The sequence below is a fragment of the Nicotiana sylvestris genome, chromosome 3, assembly GCF_000393655.2.
Source record: "Nicotiana sylvestris chromosome 3, ASM39365v2, whole genome shotgun sequence".
In the NCBI taxonomy this organism is placed as follows: domain Eukaryota; kingdom Viridiplantae; phylum Streptophyta; class Magnoliopsida; order Solanales; family Solanaceae; genus Nicotiana; species Nicotiana sylvestris.
In genome coordinates this window covers 153,472,535-153,488,665 of record NC_091059.1, presented here as the reverse complement: position 1 = coordinate 153,488,665, position 16,131 = coordinate 153,472,535, and the positions used below count along the sequence as shown (strand labels likewise).

At 35.6% G+C, this 16,131-nt stretch overlaps 2 protein-coding genes across 3 annotated transcripts; one reads left to right on the top strand and one right to left on the bottom strand.

Moving 5' to 3' along the window:
* Nucleotides 1–878: 878 nt before the first annotated feature.
* On the bottom strand, nt 879–11,829 carry LOC104242138 (membrane protein of ER body-like protein). Of its 2 annotated transcripts, XM_009797139.2 has the most exons (11): nt 10,534–11,829; nt 8,904–9,053; nt 7,445–8,029; nt 6,500–6,640; nt 5,484–5,729; nt 4,814–5,161; nt 4,011–4,190; nt 3,058–3,246; nt 2,327–2,542; nt 1,855–1,916; nt 879–1,578 (listed from the first exon to the last, which is right to left on the bottom strand). In XM_009797139.2, the coding sequence occupies exons 1-11, from the start codon at nt 11,555–11,557 to the stop codon at nt 1,108–1,110; spliced, it is 3,612 nt and encodes a 1,203-aa protein (XP_009795441.1). In that variant the 5' UTR covers nt 11,558–11,829; the 3' UTR covers nt 879–1,107. The 2 variants fall into 2 exon arrangements, with proteins under 2 accessions (XP_009795441.1, XP_009795449.1); XM_009797147.2 differs by lacking the exon at nt 8,904–9,053.
* Nucleotides 11,830–14,364: 2,535 nt separating this feature from the next.
* Nucleotides 14,365–15,303, top strand: LOC138886929 (uncharacterized). Its single transcript, XM_070168610.1, has 2 exons — nt 14,365–14,651; nt 14,791–15,303. The coding sequence occupies exons 1-2, from the start codon at nt 14,630–14,632 to the stop codon at nt 15,009–15,011; spliced, it is 243 nt and encodes an 80-aa protein (XP_070024711.1). The 5' UTR covers nt 14,365–14,629; the 3' UTR covers nt 15,012–15,303.
* Nucleotides 15,304–16,131: the final 828 nt, after the last annotated feature.

Here is a 16,131-nt window from a genome sequence, read left to right as displayed (position 1 = left end):
TCCAATGGTCTTTTAATATATTAATAGACGGGAATCAATGGACCTGTGTTTGGATGATGAAGCTGAATCTGATTAGAGAAATGAGTTTAATGATTGATATGTATTAACCAATTTTATTACAGGAAGTAGAATATGTAGGAACTGGTTATAAAAATGATTTTACACGTGATGACAAATTAAGATTTTAGCAGTAGTGCTTAAATCAGGCGATGAGCTTAACATTCATCAGACAACTAACTTGGAAGTTTTCTTTTCCCTTTTTGATTGTTCTCGCGTCGTCCCCAATTAAGTATATGTAAACCCCCTCAACTTTTTGTTATCTGTGAAATTTTCTGCCATATAAATGTCACATTGATGCATGAGTTTCCACATTATCCTCTTATCCATTTTCTCTTCATTTGTGTACCATGAAAAGAACAACATAGCCAGTATATTCTCACAAGTGGGATCTGGGAAGGGTGGTATGTATGCAATCCTTATCCCTACATTGTAAAGGTAGAGAGGTTCGTTTCCGAAAGACCATGAAAAATGATCATGAAGGAGAATAACGCTCAACCATAACTTGTCTTCCCGATAGCAAAACAAGTGTAAAGGAAAAACAAGAACTTTGAGGCTTTAACTCCACCTATGTCTTCCCTATATCTATCTGACAACTAAAAGCTAAACGTCCGCTACTGCAGTTGTCGCTAGGAAATGACCGGAATTCTGAAGTCTTTAAGTGGCAAAAACTAAACTTATAATCCCAAGGAGAAGATTCCAAGGGTAAACCAAAAGGATTTGAAGGATAGGGCTTATGAGCAGTCTTAGTTGATTGGTTGGGGTTATTTCATAAGAATTACGGAATCTACTGTATATCAATCATTTGATAAAGCAAGAGCTGACTATGTAAAAAAGTTTATTTCAATTTACTCAAAGAAATGTTATAAATCTGAGATTCCCTTTCATTTTACAGTCAGATCAGGGTTTCTATTTCTTCCATTCGCCGACAACTAAACTCAAAATAACAGTGGAGGAGTATGTGTACAGGCTAAAGCTAAACAAAAATGCCAAAGGAAATCACAAAGAACTAGAGGATACTCTGGGAGGTTACAGCCTTACAGGTATTCATCATAAGGACGCCCAGGCTCCTCCAGAGCCTGGTATCTCCGGTAGGAGCAGGTTTACTGTTGAACTTGGCTGGAAAAACCCAAGCTTTTCCAGCAGTCTCTTGAATAATATACCTGCTGCATAAGACACACCCGAAACAGTGAACCCCAAAATAATGTAAGTAGCTATAGTTTTGAAGTAAGGTTTGGGTGCTCTCTGAACATAAGCCTTTCCAATTGCCAGTATTAAGATGCATGCAAGCGAAGCTGCAGCAACTGCCACAAGTTTGAATTCCCTGTCATCACTCTTGCGGAATGAGAAGCCGAAGACTATTGGAGGGACTAGTCCAAATATGATATATGATAGTACAGCAACTACGGCATGCAGTGTGAAGTTTTCTCTCCGCCCTAGTAGTTGTCGATACCTATCTACATGTCTCTCCATTATCTGGTTGCTGGCTTGCTCATAACGATCTCTTTTCAACTCCCAAATCTGCAAGTTTATGAAGTCAGCAAGAGATAGAGTAAATTGAACTGAAAGCATGAGGAATAATAAGTACCCAACAGATTGACTGATTTGAGTTAATGAAACAAGATCAAGAAAACATGGCATCTAACTGTGGATACATACAGCTTCCCCCATCTGCCATCTATAGCTTCAAGTTATCATGGTTTTTATGCGCCGTAGCTAGTGGCTAATTATTTTAAGAAGAGCAGTCTCTCTACGTAAATAATTCGTTATGATCACAAAATGCTAAAGCCAACTTACATTGTGGAAAATGATGAAAAGTCCACCAATCAGATTAGCCATTCCCAGAACTAAAATGTTCACTGCAGCAAGACATGACGATACCATCAAAACCAGCAGAAAGTTTAAAAGATGAAGTAGGGAGCCAGAGCTTTTTATAAAAGTGGTCTTTTCCTCAAGCAATTTCAAGATATTAAAGAAAATGGAATACATCCATTGCATAATCAAATTGTAACTGACTGCATAAGTCACTTAGAAATTTTTGAATTAGCCTAAAATCAAATTGTACTATTAATCCATATAAAAAAGATAATTTTCCTGGCTAAACTTGTTGAAGGGACTATTGCTACACCAGACGAGGATAAATGAATAAGAACTTGCAAAAATTCAGATAAAGCATCAGCTTAAGTAATTAACTATGTTATGGATGATTGAAACAAGATAAGAACTCTTCTCTCTCGTCCAAAGATTATAGTAAGATCTGTACTCTTACATGTAGTTGTGTCGCCACCAGCTGCAGATGATACAACACTTAAGCTTGTAATTGACTCAGCTAAACCCCCAAATATAATGCTTTTAATGATCTCAATTCTGTAACCTTCTGCAGCATCAGTTCCTTGTTGTTCAACAAAATGGATTTGAGTAACTAGATTTGGTGAAGTTTCTGTAGTTTCATGCCCTGCTTCCACAGTTATAACAGTATCCTTGCCTGTCACACAAGTGAATCAAGAAAATTAAGCTACGTAAAACTCCCTTTTACAAATAAGCACTGCAGAGAATATACACTATCATCTTTATTCAATATCTCTTCAGCATAAATTATTCAACACAAAGCACAATAATTCTACAAGCCTAGTTTCTTCTTTAAGCAAGGTACTGAGAGCGAAGGTTCAGCATCTAAATACAGGCTGTGGTTGGCAGCCCAAGCATTTTGGTTGACAGGTGTATGGTAGAAAATGATACCTCAGGTCATTCCATTTTTAATATTGATCAACTTTTCCTAATGTATTTTACAAACAAAAAGTAATGGTTCCATGGTTAATAGCGCTTCAACCATTTTATTTACTGTTTCATCAACACATCTTTAGGGGAGAGCTTATTAGGAAGCTTACAAATGCAGGAGAGGGTAATAAAAAAGTGTTCTGAGAGTATTTGATCCCTAATTGCAACCAGATTTATTTAGTCACCGTAGAATATTAGAATGAAGAAAAGCCTAGTTTTTACCTGCAATGCCATTTGCAGCTGCTTCCACAGAAATGTTGGTGATGTTAACTGGTGCATCGTGAATTGATAAAGCATCCTTTACCGATGAAAATAATGCATCCTTATCAACTTTTAAAGGCTGCTTCGAGTGGATCTCAAATTTGGTCTTTGTGATGGTATGTTGAGAAATTTCATAAGGATCCGAACCATCTGTCAACGGAAGGGCGACATAATACATGGAAGCAAAGTAATGACAAATGCCAAAGCGATCAAATCAAACATTAGTAAGGCAGCACAAGGCAAAAAACATTTCTCGAGCTAACACCACTATACTGCTGAAGACAACTTGATTCAGAACCAGTGTTTGCAGATAAATGAGGGTGCTCTTTAAGTACAAAAAATTCCAAGAGTACAACGGGTTAACACCTAACCTCCTACTAAGGCGCATTGGAAATTAAAGCTTCAGGTGCCAATTATACACTGTTCAAGAGATTACCTATTTCAGCCAAACCAATCTGGAACTTTTTTCCAGAGTAAACAATCGGGATTTTGCTGAAGGGTAGCTTTGGAGCAATGGTGAAATTGTCTCCGTGTGACCTATAGGTCACGGTTCAAGTTGTGGAATCACCCACTGATGCTTGCATCAGGGTAGGCTGCCTACATCATACCCTCTCGGGGTGCGGCCCTTCCCCGGACCCTACACAAACGCGGGATGCTTTGTACACCGGCTACCCTTTAATCAGGATTTTTCTATACCTAACTCTTTGTTTGATATGCATTTGAGGAAAATCTTTTGATAAAGATGGTTTTAGTTCATAAATGGAAAAAATACAACTTCCTTTCTGGGTTCGGATCTTACTCCAATTTTTAGCTCAGTATTGATAAATATGCAAGTAACTTTCAGAAGTCAAAAGGTATAACAGTTTGAAATAAGCTTGCATTAACCAGAACTAGGAGGAGGTTTAACTACATACCTTTATTACTAAGTTGAAAATTATTGCCATTGTTTTCCACCGGAGACTCAGAGGGAAGCATGGCTTTGATATTTTGCTCGTGTTCTTGAGGGATTTCTGTCAAAAACTTGGGTTTCCCATTTCCATCTAAGCCATTGAGTGCAAAAGCTGTGGTTGCCGAAGACAGAAGGGACTCATTATCTGCACATTCACATGAAGCCATGTCTGAGCTGAATCCAGTTATGATTATTATTTTTAGAATCAACAGGTCATTATGATTATATCAATGTTATATGATACACATCATCAACCTCTTGTACTGTCCCTGTTCTCAATTTGTCTTATGAGCAACAAAGAAAAGAGGATCTTTTTCGTTTTCCAAATATAAAACAAAGAGAAACCAATTTTTTCTTCGGGAGTGTAGGGCCAGGTGATAATCGAACATTGCCCCTAAAGGAAATGCACCCCGAGTGAAGATAGCAAATTTATTTTTTAAAATGTAACGAAAACATTATTAAAGAACAGCACCCAGAGAGTGCAACGATGAGTAGTACAACTATTTGCAATATGCATCTCAGTACAATAGCTGCATGTGAAAATAACATTTATCTTAAAGGACTATCAACTGCCCGCTGCAATAGTCAAGGGAAGTTGAGGTAAATCATCTTCTTTTTTCTTTTTTCCATAAGGAAGGTTGAGGTGATTCTTAAAATTTTAAAAGGACAAGGCATTACATGTTCTCAATTGAAGTTAGCATGACCAGACAGACATTGTTTTTCAGTTAACTCTTCTTACTAGAGAGAATTTCATACTAGAAACACTACCTGGACCTTTATTTAGTAACGTCATATCAGATTTGAACTCAGTCTCTGATTTCTCAATAGTTAGAGACTCCTCCTTTGTTGAAGTTATCATCACATCAGATTTTAACTCAGTCCCTGATTTCTCAATAGTTAGAGACTCCTCCTTTGTTGAAGTTATCAGAACCTTTGATCCAGTTTGTTGAGATGCTGGCAGACTCTCCTGCGCAAGATTTCCATTACTAACTTGAATTCTGCCAGCAGTTCTTAACAGCTCATCATTCCTATCATTTCCTCGAACTTTCTCAGAAGAGGCTGCAACATCTGGCAGATTACGGATCCCTTCTTCAAAGATGTCGAAGACAGAAACTCCTGCACAGGAGAAAACAATGTTATAAAGAAGAAGGTGCTGGAACATGCACCAAGGAGCAGAAAGATCTGAGGGCAAATTAGTAATTAGACATGATGAAAAATTGGATCACTAAACTTGTCTATTCATCCAAGTTATGAACCACCAAGATGCTTTTGGACTTGATCACTAGCAAAGGCTATTTCTTTGACTACCTATGGAAAGCAGAAGTTTCCCATTTTACGTACTCACAGTCAAAATTTTACTTTACATCAGCTATTTCATGTTTCCAATTAGATCACTACTTCATGGTAATGAGAACAAAGGTGAACATCTTTACTGCACCTGGTTGAGTCTTTGTTGCATTCTCTGATTTACCCACTATATCAATCGCCATTTTCCCCTTCATTTTTGCATCTTGGTTCTCTGATCCTAAAATTTTCCCTCCAGCTTCCTGAGTTCCACTGCTGGAATATGCAGGCGGGGCTGATTCCCTAATTACTAAGGGCTTGGCACTCTGATCTTTGAAATTATCTGATGGCGTAAGTACTCTGGCATCATTTTTCACTGCATTTGCCCCAATACCACTTCCTGCATGAGAAACTCCATCAGTTTAACAACATGAAGATAGTCTTTAGCTGTTTCTTTACATTATAAAAGTGTACTTCTGATATTCTCCCCCTCCAAGCAATGCAATGATCAGAACTGACCACAAGCCCATCCTATTGCATTACGCTGAGCATGTTACCTGGAAACCTCTTTCTAGCTAGGAGTTTTAGCTTCTATGGGATGTATGCAATATGTGACACGGAACTAAAATACACCCTCATAACTATTTCATTGTCGACTCTGGATATTTATTTTAACAATGGCAGAAGTAGAGTCATGAGTTATCAGCTCTAAAAAGATTACCATTTATGCGAGAAGGTTTTTCTTTCATAAGGTTTGTATTATTCTGTAGCTACAGAAAAGCAAACAAAAATAAGCTGGATTCTCCTTTTCTATGTCTTTAGCGCATCTAAAGAATCAACCACTGACTCTGTCATTTACATCATCCCCTTTCCCCCAATACTTCAAAATCTCTATTTTACAATTGAAATGTTTCCTATATGAAGGTATTGCTTTACAGTCAATCAACTATAGCTCTAAAACTTACCACACTTGTACGAAAGTTCATCTTAGTACATTTTTGCAGTTCACATAATATCCCCTTTTTTCTGAATGACTGAAAAAACTTTGTGGATAGATCCTTATCAAAAATAAAATAAAATGGAAGATTCTACTTTGTAGAGTTGGGATTTATAATGCTCATTAGGTAAACAAAACTGGAAAAAGAAAAATAGAAGTAGAAAACTAAGTACCTTTCTCAACTGATGCTTTTCCCTTATCTGATGCAAAGATAGAGGAGAACCAATTTTTGTTCGTCGTAGGTATCTGTTCACCTTTGACATTTTGTTTATCACCTTTCTCTCCAAAAAATCGGAACAGCTTGAATCCATTCCCTGAAAGTTTGGAAACAGGGTTATTTTCTTCTTTGACCTCAGTCACAAATAACAAAAGTGTCACATGCAATCTTGAACTTGTTAGAGCTTATTTGCTGAGTACCAACCACAGTCTGTCCCGACAGAATACAACAAACTGAGACTAAAATACAGCTTTTTTTTTAATGGTAATTCTTGCAAACTATAAAATATTGGGAAGTCTGTCTTACATATATAAGCACATGCGTTAAGGAGAAAAATCATTTCTTCTTTGACATCTCAAAAAAGAAAAACATCTTAATTTCCACTTAAAGATATTTCTAACGCCAACTTCGCTATGTCATTCAAAGATCTTGCAATAATATAATAGTATCTGCTATTACAAGATATGATAACAAGTTTCTGAAACTCTTCAAGTAATAAAAGAGTATAATTCATTTTAACAGTATATCAGCTTATCCCAAGTTTCTTTAGTTTTTCTCCATTCTTCATTCTTCCCCTCAACCCTTCCCCCCAAAAAAAGAAGTTTCAATCGGTTTTCATGAGTCCTGAAGGAAAGAAGATAAAGTCATTTCCATTATATAGCTACCAACAAAAGTAGTAAACTACAGACGTATTTTAGCTGCTAGTGATCCTGCTAGACTACCAAACAAGGGATAACTCTGAAATGACAGTATACAAAGACATTTGATCATAGAGAAATTAGGAGCAAGGTATATTCATGTCACTGCACATGAAACAGTTTCTCATAAACTGCAGTGTGATGGCAAAAAAAAAAAAGACCAGATTTTATGTTGACTTTCAAGGTAATGAAAAGGTCCGTACCTGTTGGAATAAAAAAGCTGAAGCATGATAGGCATCTGAATATCTCTGGCTCTCTATCAGGCTGGTAATCATCCGCTGCCAATTGTGGAGTACCATCAAGAGAAGTGTCGGCTCGATCGCGTACTTGATCACTAGTTGCCTGTGCATGACTAGCATCCACTTTGTAGTCAACTACACCTTCGAGTTTGTTACGCTTGACATCATCACCAGAAATTCGAATCTTTCGTTTTCTTTTACGAAGAATAACCCTCCTAGTAATGCACGACTTGCAATTAGGGCAATAAAGATCATGTGTATTCTGCTTCTGAAGTACATTCTCAACATCATAATCTTTTACATCAGTGTCACTGTCATTTATCAGGTCAGTGTCTGCACTTTCTATTTCTTCAATGGATGTGGACTTATGAACTACACTGTGATCTTCTGAAAGATATTTGGACGGCTGAGCACCTGAATTTGATAAGTTGTCACTCTTCAAATATCCATTAAGTTGAATGTCCAGAACAGCACTCTCCTGAACTCCGTCATCTCCTGATTTTTTATCGATCTTCTCCTTTATGGAAGGTATAGAAGTGAAGTTACTATCTGCATTCATATGAGAGAAATCAACTCTTCACTTCAAATGACTTCTCCAAATCTCAAAATCTAGACAGTAGCTCAAACGTGAATCTGAAACTCAGCTTGAAAAACAAGTTCAGCAATAAATCAGGAAGAAAACTTTTAGAATTCTGCCATTGACAAGAGAAAGCTTGTTATAACGCCGAAGTTTAACTGAAGTTCATCGTATTTCCTAAGCTGAAAACTAATATCATAATTGATCACTTAATTGGGAGTGAAAAACTAAATTCATTTAGGATAAAGCATAGTACTGGAGAAACAGAATACATGGAGACCGACGACCTTAGAACTGAAACCATAACCCCGCTTGCCCCATGTAGTGGGGTCAGGTAAATGATTTCTTTCTTTATGCTCTTTCTCTTTTCCCTTTTTGATTTTGTCAATGTCAACTTGTACGCTTCATCCTAGCGTAAACTTTTATACTCCATGCAGCAACTTAAATGCTCTTGTGTGAAACATGGCATCCATATCACATTATCAGTATGCCAGACACCAATTTCTTTTTTATTATCGGTAAGCCAGACACCCACTTTTTTTAATCCCCAATTCCATGTTTCTACCCTTTGCAGTGCAAAAGTTACTAAAATAATGGCTATCACGACGCAAATGTATAGGTAAGCCTGAAACCATATGGAGCAAGGGAAAAATGGACTCACTTATAACATTTGTTTGCAGCTTTATTTTGTAGCATTTACAGATATTAGGACCATTCATCACATTGAAAGTAGATTCTGAGATCTTGCTCTACTCCTCAAATTTCCAGAGAAACCGTCTCTTAATTGACAACATCACTTTTCTACCAGTCATGGTTGTTTCCCTAAAAATCAAAGGGTCAACTAACCTTCACTTCCAAAACTGAATAAAAGTCCCCTCTGATCAAACATTGGGTAATTCATCAGCTTATGCAAGTGGCCCCTAGGAATCTTTGTCCAATCAATACTTATGCTTTTGCCTTGAAAAGTCCAACTGCAGACTCGACACTTCCATATTCCTTCAATCAAACAGAAAATATGATTGCAAAAATTGCATTGTTGTGCCTAATGCATGAGGAGAACAAGGATGATTCATTTATGTGGTTCAAAAAACATGGGTAGATGTTATTTTTAAACACTTCGTAGTGGACTACTGGTGGATTTCTATACCTACAAGAACATAATAATCAGTCACTTGAAAATAACATCCAGTTCCTGCTACCATGTTCAAAGCAGTGGTAGTACTTCTAATGCTGAGTCAAAATCTTATTCGGCAAAACTGAATATAAATACTACGTCACTGAAGGATCCCATAAAGTTGAACATGTTTGACTGTAGACAGCATCTGATCACATGTCCAAAAGGAAGTATCGCAGTTAAAGAAAGTCTAATGCTTACTCACACTTCACTCAAGCACCCCAGCTGCAAGAGTCTGCAGAGCTGCCGTTAAATGTACACTTTGTACAACTATAGTCTTAATGTAAGAACGCTTATCTCATTTGCAGTGATTACAGATTTGGATCTTCAAACATGAGTCCTTGTCACATTGGATGGTTTTTAGCTGCTTTGGAGGCATTAACACAATGCTCTTTTGGTCTCAATGGAACTCGCCCAAATGAAAAATTATCAACTTTTCCAAACATGCCTTAGCTAATTCTACTCGTCAGTCACACCTAATCTATTACAGTATTCCTTTACAACAACAACAACAACGACCCAGTATAAATCCCACAAGTGGGGTCTGGGCTATTACAGTATTCCTTTATATAAAATATTGGTTGAGTCAAACATTGATCACAAACGGATTAACTTTTTAGGTCTAACCATTAAAAAGAATAGTAGAATACTGAATTCTTCAAATTTCCCCAGAAAAATGTGTCCTTTTTAAGGGATCTAGATGGTAGTTAATCTCAGAAAGATTCCACACAACAAAGATGTTGAAGATTAGACGGTATATGGCAAAATTAATAAGAAAAAAGAAGCAAATAACCTGTAAAAGATGTGTCTAGAATTAAACCTAAAGCTAAGCAATAAAATCATTCCAACTTCATAAGTCTAAAGAAAATGCAAAGACCATCACCTCAAAAGCAAGAAGCAAGAAGAACAAGAGACTGAAATGTGCACAACCTCAAATTGCAAAGCAGACTTATCCTTGAGAAAATTTTACCTCAATACCATAAACCTTAGCAGAGTGAAACCTTTATGGTGTATATTTATACACACAAACAAATAAATAAACAAACAAACATCTGTATCAAGAGAAAGGGGGCCATTTTGCAGTAAAGAAAGAAATAGTTTGAGACAGGTAGGGTAAGACATAGAAGGAGTGGGGTTCAAAGGAGTTTATTTATCTCTCCCTTAAACACTGTATACTTTACCCTACAAAATCAGAAGAAGACATGTACATACACAGATCTCAAAATAGCAGAGTCAAGAGAGAATTTCATAAAAGATTTAAGGACAAAAAAAGGTCAAACAGTTGGTGTAACAAGTATATACCTTCATCTTTGTCATAATAAACTGAATGGCCTGATTTGAAGGGCCCTTCTTCAGTCCCATTAGTTGATGTCACAAGATGCTGTTTTGACTTTTCTTTAGCTTCAGTTTCCTCTTCAACCCCATTATTTGTAGCTACAACCTGCTGAACTGACACTTCTTTTTGTTCTTTTCCTTCTTCAGATTCAACCCCATTATTGGAATCTGCAAGCTGCTCCTCTGACCTTTCTTGTTCATAATCAAGATCAATTTTTTCAGTCCCATTAGTTGATATCATAAACTGTTGTTTTGTCTCTTCTTTAGCTTCAGTTCCCTCTTCAACCCCATTATTTGAAGCTACAAGCTGCTGTAAAGACTCTTCTTTTGGTTCAGCTCCCTCTTCAACTTCAACCCCATTATTGGAATCTGAAAGCTGCTCCTCCGATCTTTCTTGTTCATTATCAAGATCAGATATTTCAGTCCCATTAGTCAAAATAACAAGCTGCTGTTTTGACTCTTCTTTAGCTTCAGTTCCCTCTTCAACCCCATTATTTGAAGCTAAAACTTGCTGAACTGACACTTCTTGTGGTTCAGTTCCCTCTTCAACTTCAACCCCATTATTAGCTAAAAGCTGCTCCTCTGACCTTTCTTGTTCCTCACCAAGATCAGATTTTTCTGTTCCATTACTTGATATCACAAGATGCTGTTTTGACTCTTTTTGAGCTTCAGTTCCCTCTTCAACCCCATTAATTGAAGCTAAAACTTGCTGAACTGACACTTCTTTTGGTTCTGTTTCCTCTTCAACTTCAACCCCATAATTGGAATCTGAAAGTTTCTCCTCTGAACTTTCTTGTACATCACCAAGATCAGATTTTTCTGTTCCATTAGTGAACTTTGGGGAAGAATTTGAATGCCCATTTGTCTGAATTTTCCCATTGGTTAATTCTTTAGTAGCTTTAGAGCTTCTTAGTTGAAGACCCACCAACTCTTCTTCTTCTTCTGCTAGTTCCACCTCATTTAGCTCCCATTTCAAATCTTCTTTCTCCATTCTTCAACCCCACTAAGCCTTCACTTTCTCCCTTTGGTCGTTAGCCAATCCCCTGGCTGGTATATTTATGGTCTTACTATAAATAGAAAGAAGAAGATAATGTTGAAATACAAGTACTAACACTGAAATAAATGTGGCATTAGATGCAAGTAGCAGATCACAAGATAGTAGTATTTTTATTTATTTATCTTGAAGTCTCGACTCTTGAGCCAAGTTGAGGCAGATGATGTTTACACAGAGAGAGTGACTTATCTCATTATCTGCAAGATGGAGTCTTACCTACCCTCAACTTTAGAGATGCAAGTAATGCTCTATTTTCTTTTTGATTCCTCCCAAAAATAAATTCTCTAAATTTGAAAACAATTTAGTTTAAACTTACAATTCTATCCTTAACGAGAAACTTCTATAATCACACATATATTAGAAGCTTATTTAGAATCACAAATTTCAAAAGTCTTATTTTTTTTTTAAATTTCGTACACACTCAAACAGGTTAACATAAATTGAAATGAAGAGGCTAATTATTATGTGAAAGGTAAAAATAAAAATGACTAGTGCTACATTAAGTTAAAATTGCAGTTCCCGAAAATCATACTGGTAGCTACTAGCCTGTTTGGTCAAGCTTCTTTTTGGCCAAAAATGCTTCTTTATTTTTTGCCTAAAGCACTTTTGGCCAAGCTTTTGAAAGAGAAAAAACTAATTAGTCAAACACAAAGTGATTCTCACTAAAAGTACTTTTAAAAAAAAAATTAAAATAAATTAATTTTTACCGCTTGACCAAACAGGCTATACGCGTGCATCTCAGTTGTCAACATCAGGATTAACGGCTCATGTCTCACGTGCTTGTAGTTTAAATTGATGTAACTGTCTGGCATTTTGTTCACAAGTGGGTTTATTATTGCACTTCTTTCTTCTTTCTGTGCACAATTTTGCATCCACAATATATCAACTCTAATAAGAAAATACTAAAACTAGAATAATATAACAATTATAGGTGGTTATCGTTCTACCTTCTAACTGAGCTGAAGTGAAATTATTACGGGCAAAATACAAAATTGATCGATTAGCCAAAATTAGTTATATTTGCTAGCAAAAAAGTGAATAATATATATATATATATATTATATGTATATAATATACATACATACCAAAATATATATTTTGTCGGCTATTTATTATTTTTGAGAGCGGCTAAAATATACATTTCTCAAAATTATCTGTGTATCTTAGAAGTTGTAAGTTTGCTGCACAAACAGCACAATACAATGTGCATGATTGCCTTGATAAGGGATGGATCTCGACATTATTTTCATGTAATAACGATGTCGTCTATGCATGAGAGAAATTCAAAAATAGCCAAATTTATAAGTGGTCATTCAAAAATAGACACAGTTTCAAAAGTAATTAAAATTTAGCCACTTTTCGTGTAAAGATAAATCTGAACGAAAATACTGTTCAAAATCTCTAAAAATACTCCAGCATAATATACTGGAACTCCAGTCTTTATACTGGAGTTCCAGTATAATATACCGGTCCATCATAATATACTGGAGTTTGGAGCACCGGTGCTCCAGTCTCCAGTATATTATGTTGGAGCCAGCAAAACATATCGGTCCAGCATAATATGCTAGAAGTTCATACATAGGTGCACCGAACTCCAGTATATTATGCTGGACCGGTATCTGTTGCAGCAAAATTGTGGCTATTATTCAATGACTTGGAAAACGCTGGCTATTTTTGAATGATCAGTCCGAAAACTGGCTAGACCGTGCTATTTTATCTCTATGCATGTTGTCTAGCTCGTTGGTCCTCACTTTGTGTCCTTTCTTTTATAAATAATGGTTATTACATTTTTTATATAAAAGGTTGTTACATATTAATGGAATTTGATGTGGTACCATGATGTTAGTGCAATTGAACTTAGTGAGTTATCAACATGTAGACATTGCATAATCACTTGTTCTTGTGGAGGTGATCTGCATGCAGGGACGGATGATGAGTTCCGTTATCGGTTCAACTAAACTCAGTATTTTTTATTGGAAGCATAAATTTATGTAAAAAATATACTAAAAATACAATAAATGAAATATGAACTCATAATTTTAAAAATATATTAGGTTCAGTACTAAAAAAAACGTAAAGGTTGAAACCATAAAGTTCAGATCCTGAATGTGCTTCGCGGCATGACCATATTTGGTCGCTCATAATCACGAATTCCTGTCATGTGCTATTACATAAACTTTTTATAATATAGCTATGGTTAATTATTGCACTGTTACCTCGAATTATCTCTTAACTATAACCAATTAACATGATTCGATAGTACGTAATTTGATCCATTGAGGGATAAGCTCCAATATAACTGGTGACTCTTCAGTTGATAAAGATGGTTCACTTTTTTTTTTTTTTTTTCCTTTTTAGGGCATTTTCCTTTGGTCAAAGAAAATATGTTGCTATACTGCGGTTTGTCAACATATATGTAATGCGAGCCCACTTGAATACTACGTATTATGTTTTGTTAGGCTAGTTGACAACGTCCAACATTTCGCCGTCAATATTAATCAATTAATTGAACAATTTAAGCTAATTTTTCAATAGTATTTTAAATTGTTAGATAAACACGTAAAATTATTTTTTAATATCGTAGGATTTAAGTAGAATATCATCCAATAAATTTGGTCAGGTGGTCCTTCAAAGTTAACTTTCTAAGACAAACAAAAGTGGGACAAATGAATATATTTTCTAAAGGATGGATCGTTGCCGGGACATAATCTTGTTTGTGTTCTTGCTGTGAAACGTTCTCTTATTTTCTCATCCTTATTATAATCCCATCCCCATGTGGCTGGAAATTAAATTTGGATTTTTTTTCCATTCCCGATAATGCAATTCTCTAACCCAAAAAAAGAAGAGAGATTAGTATTAAATTATAAAAATATTGAAAACTAATAGGAGTAGTTGGATGTTGAAATAGAAATGAATTAGATCTTGCAAATTCTCAGCTACCAAACCCTATGATTTTAATGCACATTAGCACATCCAGCTGCACGCAGACTTTGTCCATTCGAATTAAACATGGGGTATAGGACTGCTATAGGTTTCTACTTGTTCTATTTTGATGGCTGTGGAATTATAATTGTACCTACATGAAATTAAAGTTGCATTCAGTTTCAGATATTGCAATCCTATCTTACACTATTTAAGTGTTGACTTATAATCCTCCATTGCTATTTAAGGTCTTGCCTACTCCAAATTAGAAGAAGAAGAAGAAGAAGAAGAAGAAGAAGAAGAAGAAGAAGAAGAAGAAGAAGAAGAAGAAGAAGAAGAAGAAGAAGAAGAAGAAGAAGAAGAAGAAGAAGAAGAAGAAGAAGAAGAAGAAGAAGAAGAAGAAGAAGAAGAAGAAGAAGAAGAAGAAGAAGAAGAAGAAGAAGAAGAAGAAGAAGAAGAAGATTTTTAATGCAACTTTTCTTAATTGATCATTACTTTTAAGTGAACATTGGAGAAAAACTACAAAATTTGAAGGTCCTACAACCTTTAATTGTAAAATCGGCATAGATTTGCTTCTGAATTCTACAGAAGATTAGATGCACTGCTCGAGAAAAGAAAAACACAACATTATGCTAAAGTATAGAAGAAGAAAAAAATACCCCAGGAACAGTAGGCCTCTCTTTTGCGCCAAATAGGGCCACATCTTTTTTGTACTTTTTATAACAAAATTGTTCACATAACAGTTGAAAAACTTATTACTATCTTCTAGGTACAAAATATTTTACTCCTTTAATTTACCCTAGAATTAGCTATCATAAGTCATTTTTATAGTCAATTCGGTTTGTGATGATGCTTTTAGACAGTCAAAATATAATTTTTAAATAGTATTTTAAATTGTAATAATAAACACCTAAAATTATTTTTAAAAATCGTACCGGATTTTAGTACAATGTCATCCAATAAATTTGGTCAGGTGGTCCTTCAAAGTTAGTACTAGCTTTTTTTTTCTTAGACAAACAAAAGTGGGTCAGAGGAATATATTCTAAATTATGGATCTTATTCACAATGATAGTTGCCTGGACGTAATCTTGCTTGTTTCTTTGCTGTGAAAGCGTTCTGTTCTCGTCTCATCCTTAGAATCCCATCCCCATGTGACTGGAAATTATATTTGGATCCCCACCCCACCCCCCAAAAAGAAGAAAATATAACATAGTAGTATTTATCAAGTATAATATAAAAACATATTGAAAACTAATAGGAGTAGTTGGATATTGAACTAGAAATGAATTAGATCTTGCTGCTAATTCTCAGCAACCAAACCCTATGATTTTAATGCACATTAGTTCATGACTAGATCTAGGATTTAAGTTTTATGGGTTCAATCTTTATTGCGATCCAAATTTCCCTCCGTAGGATATTGTGACGGCACCTAATCTCTAAGACTAGGTAAGCCTAACAAATATACGGAATAACTGAAATAATAACTTAAATCTCAAACATCAACAGCTATATAAATGAAAAATGTTACTCACATGTACAAATTCCAAAATCCGGTGAAATATAAGTCACAAGCTCTAGATACAGTTCGG